Source organism: Orcinus orca, chromosome 19 (genome assembly GCF_937001465.1).
Source record: "Orcinus orca chromosome 19, mOrcOrc1.1, whole genome shotgun sequence".
In the NCBI taxonomy this organism is placed as follows: domain Eukaryota; kingdom Metazoa; phylum Chordata; class Mammalia; order Artiodactyla; family Delphinidae; genus Orcinus; species Orcinus orca.
This window is the reverse complement of record NC_064577.1, coordinates 15,136,566-15,154,470: the sequence shown is the minus strand read 5'-3', so window position 1 is coordinate 15,154,470 and position 17,905 is coordinate 15,136,566. Positions and strand designations below refer to the sequence as shown.

The following is a 17,905-nucleotide window of genomic DNA, read 5'->3' as shown; positions in this document are numbered from 1 at the left end:
GTCTCAGTCCAAAGACGAGACAGACAGCTTTGTTTTCGCTCTCACAGCCTCCCTCTCAGGTACCAGTTCAGTAGACAGACAATCAGAAGCCATGAAGGATCTTTCAGCTTTCTCTTTGTTGGGCTGACTTCTCTTTTCTGAAAAAAGAACGAAGACTCCAGCCCCTGCTAGGAAATGCTTTTGTGTTTTCTTATCTCAATAAAGAAAATTTAAAAGCGTGGCAATATCCACTGGTGGCAAAGGTAAAATAAAAGAGGTGCTATCATGTGTCACCTGTGAGACGGTCATTCAGCACAGCTCTTTGTAGAAAGCAATTCGGTAATGTGTATCAAGAGCCTTAAAAAAGTTCCTCCCTGTTAATTCAGTGATTCCATTCCTGGGAAGCTAGCCAAAGAAAATAATCATGCATACAAAAAAAATACTTATGTATATTATACCATGATGAATAAATTTATTTTAACTGTTATATTTAACTACTGTGGACTAGTTAACTACATTGTGGACCATGCATTTGACAGAATAAAATGCAGTCATGAAATGAGATTTCTTAAGAATACCTAACAGAAGAAGAAACCATTTATGATAGGATTATGATAGACTATGAAATGAAAATACAAAACTGTGTGTAGACCACACACGTAGACTACAAATGCATGACTTTATATGCCTGTAAAGAAAAGAACACAATTAAGCAAAAAATAATTTTACTGGTGATGGCATTAAACGTGGTTTTGTAAAATCTACCTTTTTATATGTTCCACATTTCTTTTAATGTATATGTCATACATTTTCAGTGGAAAAAATAAAAGAAGCTTCTCTCCGGGGCCCTTGCACGGGGCAGAGCAGACGCTTACCTGAACAGAGCCTTGAGGTTTTCTGGCAGCTCCGCGCGGCCGGCGTAGCCTGGGTTCATGGTGATGAAGATGCCCACAGAAGGGTTCAGGCTAATCTCCTCTCCAAGGAAGTTGAACCGCTGCTTCTTATCTCGAATTGCATCTTGAATGCTTTTTACCTGGTGAACAAGTCATCGGAAAATGCTCCCTCTGCGTACCAGAGGCGGAGCGGTAGCTAAGGCTGGGACCCTGTGGTCACACAACACAAACACTTGCTCTGGGCCCCCCTTCATGGAAGGACAGGACTGGCGACTGCGCCCTGGGCTCTTTACCGATGGGCACTGGGTGCATGTCCGAAAGAAATCTGGCCACCCGTATCCCCATATCCACGCTTATCACATGGTGCCTAAGAGGTTGGGGGTGAACAGCAAACAACCCTGACCGCCAGTCCTGTCCACACTGACCGCTGTCTTGAGCATTGTTCTGTATTATGTCATGTCATCCTCACCAGGATGCTCTGAGCGCGGGCTCTTTAGTACCATCATCCCAAGAGGTAGAGTAGTTTGCTGAGCCCTACACAGCTGCTAAGTGCTGGCGTCTGCATCTGAATCCAGGCATGTGGATTCTGGAGCCTGGGCTCTTAGCTGCTACATGGTGGAGAGAAGCTAGGACCTACCCCCTAGGCTTGTTCTAGGAGTAAATGAAATAAGGTCCGCAAGGAGTTTAGCACACAGAAAACGCTCAAAAATAGCAGCTAACATGGGCACTCTTGATGTGACCGCCGCCATCACTGCAGTGTGTCCTCATCTGGATCTAACCCTCTCGGCTACCCCTCCATCTACATCTCTGGAACGAACCTGGAAAACACAGGCGACTCCGGTAGGGATGGAGGGTATGGTGAGGAGCGGGGGACAAAGCAAAGGGAGGCTGGGCCAGATCCCCAGGGGCTATGCGTGCCTTTCTAAAGAGATTAGACTTTTCCTTAAACGTGGTCTGGAGCCGGAGGGGATTTAATAAGCTGAAGGTGGACCTAGTTAGATCTAGATTCTAGATCATACTTATAGCAGTGGAAGGAGAGACAGAAATGAACATCTGGTGCTTTGGAAAAGCATGTGTGATAATGATCAGCAAAAGAAGAAGGGAAGACAAAAGGGGCTCACTTGTCCAGCCAGGCCTGGAATGTCTCTGAGTATTTCTAGCCTCTCAGGGCTCTTGAGAGCAAAGCCGGGAAGCTGGGGCCAGGGCAAAGGTTTGAATGAGGCTCCATGCATATCAGCTGTGATCAGGGTGTTTAGAATAGTCAGGGGTTCCGTGGAGTTGGGCTGCAGGGATATGTGTGTGTGTGTGTGTGTGTGTGTGTGTGAGTGGGACAGAGACAGAGACAGAAAGACAGAGAGAGAGAGAGAGAGAGAGAGAGAAGCACAGAGAAAAACAGCTGGAGTGTATATAAGAGAGAAGGAGAGAGAACAGTTGTATCTTAAACAAGAGAGAGACAGAGAGCCAGTTGGACCACGTACCAGAGAGAGATAGAGACAGAGAGAGACAGAGATACAGAGAAGGAGAGGGAGGGAGAGAGAGAGCTGGACCATAAACAAAAGAAAGAGAGAGACTGACAGAGACAGAGAGAATTAAAGCTGGAACACTTATAAAAGAGAGAGACAGAAACAGAGAGACAGCTGGACCAGAGAGACAGCCACACAGCCAGACAGAGACAGAGAGAGAGAAGGAGAGAGAGAGGAAGAGAGCCTGAAGGCCGCTGGGCCATCCACCGTGGGCGAGGCTCTCTCCAGTGCCTGGAAGGGCGGCATCTGCCAGAGCGCCTGGCGGGTCCACAGTTGCGATTCCGCTGCTTTCCCAAGTGAAGCTCTGATGACAGAATGCGTCTGAGCTCACAGCAGTTAGCTGGAGGCTGAAACGTCTTTGCCACGCACAGCATGTCAGTGTGTCCTGGCAGAGGCAGCCTCCAGCACCCAGCACGCTGGCCAAACAGCTTGGGCTCTGCTGGTTCCCGTGGCACTCGTAGCACTGCTGGGCCATGGGGCCTCTCGCCACCCTCATCACCCCGCGAGGCCTGCGAGTGGGGAAGGCTGGGGTCTCTCCTTCCGCCCCGGTCCTGCCACCTGTAAAATACACAGAGCTCTCTCCTTGTGGCGGAGTAGGGAAGGGACTTTCATTACTACTTGCAAATGGCTGTGACACCTTTGGGCTAAGGCCAGAGCCCGGGACCCTTTCTGCCACTCGCTCTGACTCAGCACTCTCTCTTGCACCCCGAGGCCCAGACACCTCACGCTCAGTGAGAATCTGTGAGGCACTGTAGGACTTGCAGCATCTGTGCTTTTGTGTAAAATTCTGCAGGGGCTCTTGAGGGAGAGTGTTGGACAGACTCGAGGAGGCAGTTAAGGCTGGAGCCTCACTGCTGAGAGCAGCCTCTGATGGCCCGGCTCACGCAGGACAGGAGGCCGTCTGCCTGGCATTTCCTTGCTGCCTTAAAAGCAGCTGAGGTCCACAGAACAAGCCACTGGACTGTAACGGTGCCCAAGGTCCAGGGGGCCTGGTAAAGTCCGGAGGTCCTTCAGGAGGCGGTGGGGTGGGGGGAGGGTAGAAGCAGGTGAACCGGGATCATATGGATTAAACTGCAGCCCAGCCAGGTGGAGGTGCACACACAGGTAGGTACAGACTGTATCTAAGGTGCCAGGTACACTCCTCACTTGTGGGGGTCCGTTTCCCCACTAGAGACTCATCACTTTTGCCATGGGGAACAATAGCGGAATAATAACTGTCATTTACTGAGCCCTTGATATGTACCAGGCGCTCTTCTGAGAATTTTATATGAATTAACCCATTCAGTCCTTTCAACAGCTGTATGAGATGGGTGGATCCTCATTTCATAGATGGGGAAACTGAGGCTGAAGGCAGTGAAGACTGTGCTACAGTCCTGGAAGATGCAGGCGTTAGGGGAGGCATGAGGGAACTCTATACTATTTTGCAACTTTTCTGTAATTGGTTTTCTATGATTTCCTACAATTCTAAAATAAATTCAAAATAAAAAGTTAAAAGAAAAATGAAACTTGCCAGATGTCCAACAGTTGGTAAGCGGGGCAACCTGCGTTAAAATCGGGCAGTCTGGGGCCAAAGCATATACTTTTAGCCACTTCCCCACACGGCCTTCTACCAGTAGGAACACTGCCAGCCACACACAGCTCCTCATCTAATATATACCATTTCAGAGAAATTTGTTTTGCTCTGAAAATAATCATGTTTGTTACAATTTAGAGACATAGGTTTCCATGAAATAAAAAAGGTGCTTTCTCCACCCATTAAGAAAACAAGCAAAAATGGAGAGCTATGTAGAAACCAGTGTCCTCTACTGGGGGTGATTTTGCACCTGCCCTCCCCAGGGCACATTTGGCCACATATGGAGACATGTTTGTTGTCACAACTAGGGGGGAGGTTGCTGCTTGCGTCTAGTGGGTAGAGGCCAGGGATGTAGCTAAACATCCTGAAACGCACAAGACAGATCCTTGCAACAAAGAATTTTCAGGCCCAAGACAGCGTTAGTGCCTAAGCTGAGAAAACCATGATCTGGACCAAACATTTTACCAATGAGGAAACTGAGGCCAAGAAGATATAAGTGACTTGTCCACCATTCCACACCTGTGTCCCTGGGTCCTACCAAATTCGCACGCACATTCTTGGCCCCAGCCCAGACTGACCAAATCAGAAATTCTGGTGGTGTGGTCCAACAAAGCATCTTTTAATAAGCCCTCCGGGTGATTCTGATGCATGCTGAAGTCCAAGAACCACTGCAGTCCAGTCAGTTCTTCTATTTCTACTTGTACTTGCTTCTGCCCAGGTGTCTCCATTCACACCTGCAGACTGACCCCCCTCCACCTCTCAAGGAGCCTGAGTCCTCTGATCCTTCTGCCTCACCTGCCATGGAGAGGACATGTCCCTGCAGCCCACTCACCTGGACCAGCCAGGCTTGATCCTGTGGGTCTTGGTGTGAACCCAAGCTCCACGGTCCTCAAGCATTTTCTCTTTACTTCACAGTCTCCCTCTCAACTCTGGTTCTCAATGTTTGCTGAACATGAGAACCATGCAGGAAGGTTTTTTTTGAACTTTGATGCCTAGGTCCTGCCCCAGACCAATGAAATCAAAATCTTTGGGGTGGAGACTGTGCATTTGTGCACTGCTATTTTTCAGAATTGCCAGGCAATTCTAACGTGCAACCAGGGTGGAGAATACCGCACCCAGGGCAGCTTGTCTCCAACTTCATGGTGCCTATGACCCACTGGGCGTCTTGTGAAAACGCAGATTCTGTTACAGCAGGTCTGTGGTGGGTTTGAGAGTCTGCGTTTCTAATAGGTGCCCAGAGGATGCTGATGCTGCTGGTCCGCCGCTGGAGCAGCACGGGGCTAGCTGCCACCACCCGACCCGGCAACCTCCACTGTCCATTCTCAGGAGTGGCCTTGCCCCGGGACCACAATGCCCCATTCCAATTCATAACCCTCCACTGCCTCTTGACTAGATGGGCTCACTTTCTTTCAGTTTCTACAGGCTTTAACTGCACCTCTTGAATGGAACTTCCTTCCTGCCTTATATTTTAGATGCATGTGTAGGTCTTACTTCTCTATATTGCAGCCCAGCTCTGACATCAAATGATCAGTCCTGCTATCTACACAAGCCACGTGTGCTTGTCTGACCACAGTGGCTTGACTGGATATCTTAAGAATGACATCTTTCCCTCCAAAGACTGGAAGTTGGTGATCACAGACGGTTCTGCCCCTATACCCTCCCACCCAGGTAGGGCCTTGCATCAGACACACTGGTGAAGAATCAAAGTCATCCCATCTTACCCGCAGGTGATAAATTTTAAGGAGGTCATCGGCTAGCCCTAGGTTATGCGCCTCCTCTCAGCTTTTTCTCCACACCCCTCTATGTTGCCCCCCTACATTCTAGGGAAGTGGCCCATTCATTCTGTGGTCCCCTGGGGTCATTCTCTTCTCCAGCCTTTGCCCCCAAATGCCATGCATTATTAAAATCCTGCCTGGCTCACTCCATGCTTCTCTCTGCAGTGGCAGATTAGAGTCTGCTGCCTTCAGGAAGTACAAACCACTCATCACTTTTAACATTTAAAAAAATATTTCTATGTTTTTACCTTAGACCTTAAACTCCTATATAAAGGGTGTTACATGGGAGTTCCCTTGGCTCTGAGAGGCTAGCATTTGTTCAGCTCCTTGAGTACTTGGAACACTGCTATGATGGGCTCCCGAGTCCCTGCTAGCTGCTCTGCTGCTTCTAGCCACTTGCTGCCCCAGCCCAGCCCACTGCCAGGGCTCGTACCTGTGGAAGGGACAAAGTGGCAGGGATGCCTGACCAGGCAGTGTGGAGGGGGACCAGGGGCTGGAGGTACAGAGTAGTGACACATGTCCCCTGGCCCAGATAACCCAAGGCCTAGGGAGTTGATTGCAATAGTAGTGGCAAAATTCCCCCCAAAAGTATGTAGTAACTTATACGTTTTAAAAATATCAGAGTAATTGTTCTTGGAATTGCCACAGTTTTCCCAATTGGATATGCAATTCTGCTTGACCAATCTGACAGAGACATGAAAATTTCCACCTCCAAGAATATCGAGGCATGCTCACTTTTGTAGAAGTTACTGGGAAGAGGGGCACAGACATGTGAGGAGAGGAAAGGAGGAGAGGCAGGAGAGGAGAGGTAAGGCGGGTAGAACTGTCACAGCTGGTGCAGCCTCTGCACCAATATGCCAGCCTGGATTGCAGCGTGAACAGTTAGTGCAATTTTCTCCTTGGATGGGTCTATGATTTTAAATGGTACTAGCTCAGATTTTGCCCAGGTTGTTGTCAGACCACTTTCTTGAGAATGTTTCCTATGATGTATTCCTAGACGAGAGTGTGGAAGCATCAGGGAATTCCAGATTGAATTTATTTCATTTAATTCCAGAAGCAAAAGGGAATTAATCTTGAACTCATCACTGACCTTGTGTTTGGCAATTTCAAAATACTGTAAGGCAAATGCACAGCATCTGTCTACTATGCACTGGGGACAGCGGCTGTTGGGCACTGCCTCATCGGTTAGGACACTGTTAAGTTTGTTAAGATAGCCAGAGCCTGGCCGGCTGAGAAGGAGTGAACAGTGCAGGGGAGACTGCTGAGACCAGGGAGTAGACCCTTCTTCCCTGTGCTGTGTTCCAACCTTCTACTTTTCTTCAACCCATTTCCTGCAGGGTTCAGGTAATAATGATAGTAATGATGAACATCACCCCCAACCCCACCATCATCATCATCGTGGTCATCACCATCATCATCACCACCACCATTACCACCATCACCATGGTCATCACCATCACCATCAGCATCACCACCACCACCACCATCAACATCACCACCACCATTACCACCACCATCACCATCATAACAGAGACTAACATTTATTGTGTGCCTACTATGTGTAGGGCTTTGTTTTAAGTGCTTTATATATGTTAACTCAATAATTACTACAACTGCATCTAGTAGGTATTAGTATTATTAACTCCCTTTACAAATGTGGTACTTGAGACATGGACTTGCCCAAGGTCACACAGCTAGTAAAGTGGCAGAACCAGAACTGAACACTGGCAGTGTGGTTTCAGAGCTTACACACATAACCACTTCTCCCCTGCCTTGTCTGGCTAACTCCACTCTACAAGAACCTGCTTCTTTTAAAAGCCGAATTCCATGTGGAACTTGTTTATACCTCTGGAGCCCAAGAAGAGGTCTCTGCTGACCTTGTTGTGGCTCCCACCTTTTGCTCGTCCCCTGGGCTCCTTGTGGGGACACATGGAGACAGCCTGTCAGCAACCACAGGCACTGGGTGCTGCATCGGGACACCACAGGTGTGACTATTCATGATGAATGGTCCTGGGTTTAAGTGAGGCAGTAACAGCAGCACAGCCTAGCTGATGAGAACAAGAAGTGCTCTCCAGAAGCTGTGGGAAGAAGCCAGGAAAGGGGGCAGAAAATCATAAAAGCAAAGATGAAAGAGGTGGACATAAAGATGGGTAGAAATAATTATGGGTTATCGATCCCAATAGACACTGTGGCAAGAAGCTTATGCTTCCCTCTTGATTTTCAGAACCATTCTAGGCCTAGAATTAGTACTTCAAGAAAGGTTCATTTTCTTTTACTCTACATCTTATATCACAAAACTCAAACAGTCTTTACAGAAGCATCATGCCTGGTTCCAAGTTGTGAGGTGACTACTTGCAGGTGAATGCAGTCAGTGGACGTGTTTTGTTTGTTCAGCTCAGGTTTTGTTTTTGATTAAATAAATTGCCAACTTTTAGAAATCTAGAGATTTTTAATAAAAATCTGGACTCTCAGCTTCTCCTTAAAATGTAAAAGATCTGGCAACACCGGCCTCATATTCTCACGAGGCAGAGGTGTGCTGGTAAACGTGTAACAACCAGCTCTCCAGGGAAAAACAAATGCCCCTGTAGGATTTGCCCATTTCCGTGGCAGCCAACGTCAGGCTGCCAGTGTGACAGCACAATCAGCTCTTGTGAACCAAGCCAGTCAAAGGTTTTCAGCTGAGAGGGTGTTCAGGCAGCTCTGTGACTTACTTCTTCTACCTACTCCTACTGAATCAAACAACCCTAAGGAAAGGGAAGACCCCGTATCACTCCTGGCAACAAGAGAAGAACCTACATTTCTGCAACTTTCAGGAGCTTCACCAAGAAACAATGCAGACAAGCATCAGCAAGTTGGTACAAAGCAGACTTTCAGCAAAGGTTTGTTCACTTTTTTCTACCCTCGCTCTTTCTGCTGCTCCCACTGTCTATGGGATCCTTACCCAAATCCAAATCCTCTCCATCTTTTCAAGGCCTGGCTTCAAGATAACAGAAATCAAATCACATCTAGAACATTGAAGAGTGTCTCAAGAACTCAAGATTTTTGAAGTTAGGAATAGTGTCCTATTCAACTGGGGACCCTTCACACTGGCCTTGAGCACAGCACTGACTACGCTGTAGGTGTTTAGTAAGCGCTTCCTGGATGACCTGAAAGACAAGTGCCATGCTTAGGGGAAATCTAACCAAAAACTGATTTTCTTCATCCAACAACACTCATGCTGCCCCCTCACTTTGTCCATAATTAGGTGAGCGAGGCTGAGGGAGGTGGGGCGCCTGGCTAGGATGCTCAGCAAGGAAACGGATGAGCTGAATTTCAAGTCCTGGTCTGACAACTTCCCAAGTCTGTGCCTCTTCTAAGGAGCTGGGCTCTGCCATCTTTTGGGATCCTTTCCTACCCCTATGAAGCAGGTGCATGGATGTTCTTTCTTCCTGTTTCACAGAGGAGGAAATGGAAAATCATGGCCAATAAATGGATCCATCTTGGTAGGGACCAGCACAATACCCATATCCTGCACCCAGGCCTGATTTTAGCAGGTGGAAGAAAGGTCAGGAAGTGCAACAGGGGAAAGGGTAGAGGCAAGTGGATGAGAAGAGGGTAAAAGCAAGAGGATGTACAAGTCCTCAGTGCTTGGCACGAAGACCACAGCGCTCCCATCAAGTTCTGGCCCCCATACCTGCACAGCCACCACTGACAAGACCTCCACGGAGATTCGATTAAACTCATCAAAACAGCCCCAGGCACCGGTCTGAGCAAGGCCCTTGTAGATGTTGCCGCAAGACTGCAACAAAATGTACAAAGATTAAATTACTATCTGCTGGGCTTACTGTTACGCATCTAAGTAATCTTCCACCCCCTTTATTGTAGAACTTCCAGTTCCCTAAAGACCACTGGTTAGAAACTCGTATTAAAATTTCAAGGACAATTAAAATTTTGATGGCTTTGGGTGCCAACATAAGTCATGGGATCAAACAGAACCTTTTCAAGACACTTCGACCAAAATCCCTTTAAAATGTCATCAGGCTTGTATTGATTCTGTAGCTTTCAAAATCCCAGGAAACGAATAAAATATTATATTTCTTGCACCATACAGACAAAAATCCTTCCACTCAGCCTTCGGCATGTGCTGATGAAAAAGTTTATGTCTGTCTCTTTGAATTCATGCAAAATACCCAGGTTTCCCAGAGTGATGGGAAGCTGGAGATGTGGGTGGGAAGGGATAACCTCTTTTGGAAATAAACTACAGGTAAATCTTTTTAAATGAGAGTAAGAGGATAATTTCAGATGGGAGGTGGTATATCTGTCCTAAAAGTGAAAACCACTCTGGCCATTCAGTGTGAACTAGTAAACCATGGAGCCATATAAAGGGAGAGACGGCTGGGAGACACTCAAGGCCATTGGCAAGGAAACATCACTGATGTGCTCAGAACATGCAAATAGTCGAAAAGTCCATTCATTTACTCAGTGGGCAGTTTTTGACTATCTGCTCCATGCATAGCTCACGTGCTAGACCCAGAGAGGCTCAGTCCCTCTAAGAGCTTCTAGTTAGGTTGTGGAGATAACGCATACAAATAAAACAGGTAAATTGCTACATGAGCAGTGGTTCCAATGGATAAATATAGATCACAGATGTTATGCAGTTCAGAGAGGGGTGGGTCAAAGTGCTCTAGATGGATCCGTTTTGCCAAAGAAGTGAATTTCACATAGTACTACAACAGCACTTTCCAAAGTTTATTTCATGGAATGCCAAAGCTGGGAGATGCTCCTTGAAGACAAGACTCTCTGGTGAATCAAGTTTGGAAAACACTGCTTTCTATAACCCACTTTGGTCAATTTACAATGTATAAGGGCATTTTAAGGGCCCTGAGAAGTCAGGCAAAATTAAATTAGTTCAACTGTGTTATATGGCTAGGATTTTTTTTTTTTCTCATGTGACCCCTGATTTTCTCAGAACGCATTCTGGCAAACATTAGCGTAGTGGAAGGAACACAAGAACAGAACCAGAAGATCATGGTATCTTCAGAACATACATTGGAATCATGGCTTAATAAGATAACAGTGTCTGTGCAGGCATAGCAGAAGGATAAGGGCTTTCCAGGAGGAGGAAGGATTATGGACAAAGAAGGAGCAAAGTCATGGTATGTACAGAGAAAAATAAAGGTGTCATTTTGGCATGAAAGTTGATTTAATAAAGAGGGTCATGGTTCTGAAAAGGCTTGAATTATTATAAGAGATCTTTGGAGGTTTGGAGCAGAGAAAAACATGATTAAATCAGTATTTTAGGAGACCCAGTCTAACATCACATAAGCTAGGTTAGATGCGGGGCAGACTTTGAAAACAGAGGGAAGAAGCAACCCCACCTTTTACTAAGCTCCTTGAATTAAGTGATTTCTCTATTCATGCAACAAATCTACTCTGAGTCTGTGCTATGTGCTAGGGGTTGTCCTAGGTCATGAGGATTCAGCCCTGAACAAGGGAGAATTGACCCGATCCTCAGGGTTTTGGATCCTAACGGGGAAAACAGACAACGAACACTAAACTATCAGTAGTGATAAGTCCCAATGGAGTCTTAACATGAGGGTAATGTGGCTATTTATTTATTCATTCTGTTTTATTGAAATGTAATGGACATGTAGCTATTTCAGATTGAGAAGTCACAGTCTCCCTGAGGAGGTGACATAAGTTCTAGGCATTGTGTTTGTGTGCTCAAAAAAATTCTGCAGGTGGATATAGCTAGTATTATATTCATGAGTGTGTGTGTGTGTGTGTGTGTGTGTGTATACATATGTATATATACACGTATATATAATAAAACGTAATATATATTTTATATTTCATTTATATGACATGCTTATATTCCCGAACTTCTGCTTAGTATTTGTGACATTTGACAGGTTGCCATATATACATGACATTTGACAGGCTGCCACACACACACATATATATATGTAAAATAATAAAACAACCTGTCTGGGTCTTCCCTGGTGGCGCAGTGGTTGAGAGTCCGCCTGCCGATGCAGGGGACACGGGTTCATGCCCCGGTCCGGGAGGATCCCACATGCCGCGCGGAGCGGCTGGGCCCGTGAGCCATGGCCGCTGAGCCTGTGCGTCCGGAGCCTGTGCTCCACAACAGGAGAGGCCACAACAGTGAGAGGCCCGCGTACCGCAAAAGGAAAAACAAACAAACAAACAAACAAGAAACAACCTGTCAACTATCACATATACATACATTACATATATGTATATCACATACACACATTATATATATATCGCCACCTGTCAAAGGTTATAAACACTAAGTCAGAGTTTTGAGAATCAAAATCCATGCTTCTCCAGCTAACAGTGGTTTTAAAACATTTTAAAGCTGTGGATGCCTTTTATCAAATGGAAATCCAATACATAAAACAGAAGAAAGTAGAGTTTCCATAGGCGGATAATCGTCACCCCACACTTTACCCCCAAGGGCCTGAGCAGAACCCAGGACTCCATGTGGCCCCGTTTTTTGACAGGAAACAATTAAGATGTCACCACAACAGCACAATGGTACCATTAGCTGGGCTGGGCTGGGCTGTTGCCTTGCCATAAGATGGTGAGTTTCTGGGACAGCATAAGGGCTCTCAGAATAAGGTTGAAGGCCTGGAAGCGAGAGCATTGCTGAAGGAAGAATAAACATTGCTGACTGATTGGAATGATGGAAGGAAGGACAGGAAACAATTAAGATGTCTTAAGATGTCCACCCTGGCCTACGGGGAAAAATAAGATGATTAGTATTGATGCGATGAGGAACCTGGCCGGAAGGAAACAGGGAGTCAGCAGGAACTGTCTGAGAAGAGTATTGACCGAATATGAGAGAAGGGCATCCAAACAGAGGCCTCTACTGCCTAGTTAAAGACACTACCAGAACTTGGGTTAAGCTGGAAAACAGATTCAGGAGTCATCCGTATAAAAGTAAAACTTGAAGTGATGAAAGGGGGTCAAAAATGAGATCAAGAAGGCAAGATCAGTTAGAATTGTGGAAGGATAATGTTTCAGAAGCGTAGAGAGCAGGGTTTCTCAAGGAGTGGGAGTTCTATAGTATTGATGCCATGGAGAAGTCACAGAATTCCAGATACTTTCAGATTCAAAGTCATTTGATGTTTCAGCAATAGCCTCTCCAGATTGAGGTCCAGGGGGAAAGTATTGCTGCTATAATATGAAGAATGTCTTAGCACTAAAACAGCAACCATTTCCAGAGAAAGTGGCTAGTTTTATGGGTTTTCCAACCAGCACTAGTAGAGTAAAGCAAACCCTAACCCTAACCCTTTCCCCCAAGCCTCCACACAGTTCTTGAGTCCACCCCATTACCCAACGCCTCCCTACAGAATTCCTGAGGCAGAGGGGATTGTGAGGGTCCTTGACAAAGCCCAAACTCTCCTCTTTCCTCCTCCTCTGTTTCACCACCGACCCATGCCCTCCCCATGTTCACTAAGTATCATTTAATTTTTTCAAGCCTCTCAATCTTTCTTTTCCGTTTCTGCTACCCCATTATCCGGCTTCTCTGCTTCTCTGGTTTGAACGACTGCAATGTTCTTCCTAAAAATGTTCCTCCCCCCACTTCCAGTCTCTTCCTGTCTCCCTTCATCTGGCTGCCCAGGGAGTCTTCCTTAAAGACCGTTTGTCTTCATCACGCTCCTGCTTCAGTCCTGCAGCCTGCAGCGTTTCTGGGGCCTGACACCTCAAGGTCAGAGCTTCCCAGTGGTCTTGTGTTCCTCCTCTCCCTGCTCAATCCCATCTCCCAGCCTCCCCTGTTCCCTGAGCCACTCGAATGGACTCCACCATGGTTCCATGTTTGTTTCTAGCTTGTTCTCTGGAGATACTGAAACAGAATGGGCTGCTGTGAGTGACGCTGGTGAAGCCTCTTTCTGACCTTCACTCCTTTCCTCTCCTCACCCCAGACAAACCCTGTGAAGAGAGCTCAGGGTGAAGTCAGCACAGGGAGCAGGGGAAGGACAGCAACTGCACAAAGAACTCGGTCCTGTTTTTGAAGCTGATGTTTTAGTGGGTGGGGTTGAGTTAAAATGTCGCATGCCCTGTTTGGTGCTCATCCAAACCTTAACAACCTTAAACAACCTCAGCTCTCACCTCCTCCACGATGTCTTTTCTGACCAGCGCACTTGGTGGCTCTCTCACAGCTCTGGAGCATTCCAGGGATTAGAGTTCGTAGAACACGCATTAGCACTCAGGGTAATGCTGTCTGCTATCTCCCCTAATTATTTCATATATCGTTCCTGTCTCTCCTAATGGACTGGGTTATGCTCACCCTATCTATCTATCTATCTGCCATTCATCTATTATCTCTCTCTCTCTCATCTCTGTCATCTACCTATGTATCTTTATTTTCTTTCTTTCTTCCTTCCTCCTTTCCTTCCTACCCATCTATCTCTTATATGTCTATCTATCATCTATCATTTATCTATCTATTTATATCTATCTATCATTCATCTATTATCTCTCTCATCTGTCATCTGTTGACCTGCCTATGTTTTCTTTCTTTCCTTTTTTCCTTCCTTCTTTCTTCCTTTCTTTTTCTTTCTTTCTCTCTCTTTCTTTTTTTTTTTTTTTTTTTTGCGTTACGCGGGCCTCTCACTGTTGTGGCCTCTCCCGTTGTGGAGCACAGGCTCCAGACGCGCAGGCTCAGCGGCCATGGCTCACGGGCCCAGCCGCTCCGCGGCATGTGGGATCTTCCCGGACTGGGGCACAAACCCGTGTCCCCTGCATCGGCAGGCGGACTCTCAACCACTGCGCCACCAGGGAAGCCCTCTCTCTTTCTTTATCATCTACCTATCTACCGACCTATCTATCTCTGATATCCTCCCATGACTCCCAACAGATGCTGAGCAATGGTGATGCTCAATAAATTAAGTTGATTGCTGGTGTGTACTCTGAGATAAAAATAATTCTGAATAGCTGGACAACAAAGGGAAGAGGAGGTTTGCAAACTGCTTACTTATTGAGGCTGTTTGGTTACAAAGGATGTTTGGTGTCTAGGAAGGGATCACCTTACCTTTGCTGTATCTCACTACAGCTATACCTACTGTTCTTGCTCTGATCTGTGTCTGTACTAGATGCACATGACTGAAGCTTTGCACAGTTCAAACAAATTAAGGGCAGACTCCTCCTTTCACCCTGTACTCTTAGAGGAATTGGTGGGGTCAGGGTTCAGTAATAAGTGTTTTTTTTTTTTTTTTTTTTTTGTGTTACGCTGGCCTTTCACTGTTGTGGCCTCTCCCGTTGCGGAGCACAGGCTCCAGACGTGCAGGCTCAGCGGCCATGGCTCACGGGCCCAGCCGCTCCATGGAATGCGGGATCTTCCCGGACCGGGGCATGAACCCGTGTCCCCTGCATCAGCAGGCGGACTCTCAACCACTGTGCCACCAGGGAAGCCCCTAAATTTATTTTTAAATTAAATTTATTTTACAGGCAATATATCACATCATATATACATATAAATATTTGATTTATTTAGTGCAAATGTTTTCTTTTTCCACTCTAAATTTATTTACCTGCTATCCTATTTTCAAAAGGGAACTTAAGGTAGTTTACAAAAATACATACAATAAAACAAAATAGAAATGAGACAGTGAGACAATCTGTTATTATGCTTTTTTCAAAAAAAAGAATCTGAATAAGGTCTAGTTGTGAGCAGAACGTTGCTAGCAGAGAAGTGACCTAATGGGCCTCTTGTCTCTTTTTCATTTCTCTATGACACAGAGCCTGGAATACATTAAAAAATGTAAAAATGATGAGTGCCTGGATGAAGAACATTACCCTTGCACTTGTCTTTGTGTACCTCTTGCTAAGAATAGAGGTTACTCTAGTATGTCTTCAGAAGCCAAACCTAGAATATTTTGCCCTTGTAGAAATTCTGGGGAAATGCCCACTTTTACACAAGAGCACATCTATGACTTTTATGTGAAGATTTTTATATCAGCCACTTATGAGCCTTTCTGTGGTTCTGGGTCAAATAATGAATTTAGGCCTTTGGATATATGTTCAGCTTCTCCATTTTATAGATGACGAAAGGAAGACCCCAGAGGTGAAGTCATCTCTCTGTGGTTGCCAAGCTCATCAGTGGAAGTGGATTCCACGGTGCTAAAGTTTACAGGGAGGTCCACAAGCTCCTGAGGGCAAGGGTCCTCAGGCCTCCTGTGAAGGAGCAGGGACGTCCCTGTCTGGGCCTCTGAGCTGGACCAGGGTGGCGAGGATGAAGCCGTGGCCCAGCTCCTAGTCCCCCCGAGGCTGGGCCTGTACCTTGTAGTCCATCTGCTCGGAGCAGTTAAACACGTAGACCATGATGCCCAGCGCTCGGCCCAGGTCCTTGGTGGTCTCTGTCTTGCCTGTGCCTGCAGGTCCTGCTGGAGCCCCGCTCATGGTCAGGTGCAGAGACTGGGTGAGGGTGATGTAGCACCTGCCAAACACAGGAGGGTGGAGGTCACTCTCAGTGCCACAGGTGGCCCCACAAATAGCTCTGGCCCTGCTGGGTCCTAGTGAGATAGAGCTGAGGTTCAAGGCCGTGAGAGACTTGGCACAGCTTCTGTGAAGGAAAGCCCAGAGCCCCCCGCTCTGGTCCCCTCTGCGCTGTGGGTGGAACTTTCTAAAGGATCATCTGATCATGATGCTCCCCCCCTGAAGGGCACCAGGGGCTCTCAGCCTGGCCCTTCCTGACCTTGCCCCCGCTTACTTCTCTAGCTCATTTCTCATTGGTTCCTTCCCCCCAGCCCCAGTATGTTTAAGTCCATTCATGAAGAGCTATTTTCACTTGCCCAGTGCTATGGTCTGAACACTTGTGTCCCCACTAAATTCATATGTTGAAATCCTAACCCCCAAAGACTGTGGTGTTAGGAGGTGGGGCCTTTGGGAGGTGACGAGGTCATGAAGGTGGAACCCTCATGACTGGGCTTAGTGCCTTATTAGGGTAGAGCGGTCCTTGCCCCTTCTACCATGTGAAAACACCATGAGAAGGCACCAGCTGTGAGCCAGAAAAAGGGCCCTCACAAGAGCACGACTATGCTGGCACCTTGATCTTGGACTTCCCAGCGTCCAAAGCTGTTGAGGTCAAGTCCCCCGAAAACTGAGTTCCTCTACCGAGTTAATGATTAACCTCTTTACCCAAAACATTATTCCTTTTCTCGTCCAACACCTGTTCCCCTCAAGATTGAGGGGTATCAAAGGGGGGATTGCAACTGCATACAAGCCCCTGTGCCCCTGTCCTTTAAGATAACAGCCTTTTGCTTTAGTCTCCCAGGCCTCCCCTGAGTCTCCAAAGGCTGGCTCAAGAGTTAATGATTAGGAAATGCGAAGATGGAGAAACAAAGAATACCTGTTGGACCGGGAAACTGGTACAGTTTAGACTCTAGACGAGCCCCACAGCAGGTCCCGAACACCCAGGCCCCTGAAAGCTACAGATACAGGCCCGACACACCCCCCAAGTTGTTCTCACCGGAAGCAGACCCCACCAGGTGAAAATTGCCAACCGCCAGCACTTAGAGCCCAGACCGGTTGAAACCAGATGATTGGTGATACTCGAAACTTCACATTGATGCCAACCAATTCGCGAATAGGACAAGCCAACCAGGCTCCCTGCAGCCCCCTCCCTCACTCTCACGCTGCCTTTAAAACCTTTGTCTCCTAACCGGCAACTTGGAGATGGTCTTAGGACACTAGTCCACCATCTTCCCACGTTGCTGGGCTCCTGAATAAAGCAACTTTTCCTTTTCCACCAACACTTGTCTCTCGAATTGGCCTGTCGAGCGGCGAGCAGCTGAACTTGGGTTCCGTACCGGCCTTGTCCAGTTATACCGTGAGAAATAAAGTTCTGTTGTTTATAAGCCACCTAGTGTTTGGTATTTTGTTACAGCTGACTGAACAGCCTAAGGTGCCAGACACAGTAGGACTGTGCTTGTCCCTCTCTCCTCCCCCATCCAGCTCCTGACCGTTCCTAGAGTCTACCTGGATCAGGTTCCGCTTAGCTGATGGTTCCTAGCCCCCTGGGGCTCATTTTTGCCATGACTTCACCCGCAAGTATTCCCTGAGCCCTCAGCAATGGGGTGAGTGAGCAGAGTAGCTCAGCTGAGCTCCCACTCCACTGCGCTCCACTATGACTTCCAACTATATATGTCATACACC

General features: G+C 47.0%; 1 protein-coding gene across 2 annotated transcripts in view; it reads right to left on the bottom strand.

The window, feature by feature from the left end:
• Nucleotides 1-17,905, bottom strand: part of DNAH9 (dynein axonemal heavy chain 9) — a 299,097-nt gene that overhangs the window by 176,405 nt on the left and 104,787 nt on the right. For both annotated transcript variants that reach the window (XM_004266832.3, XM_033422847.2), the window contains 3 exons: nt 16,031-16,187; nt 9,417-9,521; nt 855-1,012 (listed from right to left, as the gene is read on the bottom strand). In XM_004266832.3, the coding sequence (XP_004266880.1) occupies nt 855-1,012; nt 9,417-9,521; nt 16,031-16,187 (420 nt within the window). The remainder of the gene's footprint in view (nt 1-854; nt 1,013-9,416; nt 9,522-16,030; nt 16,188-17,905) is intronic.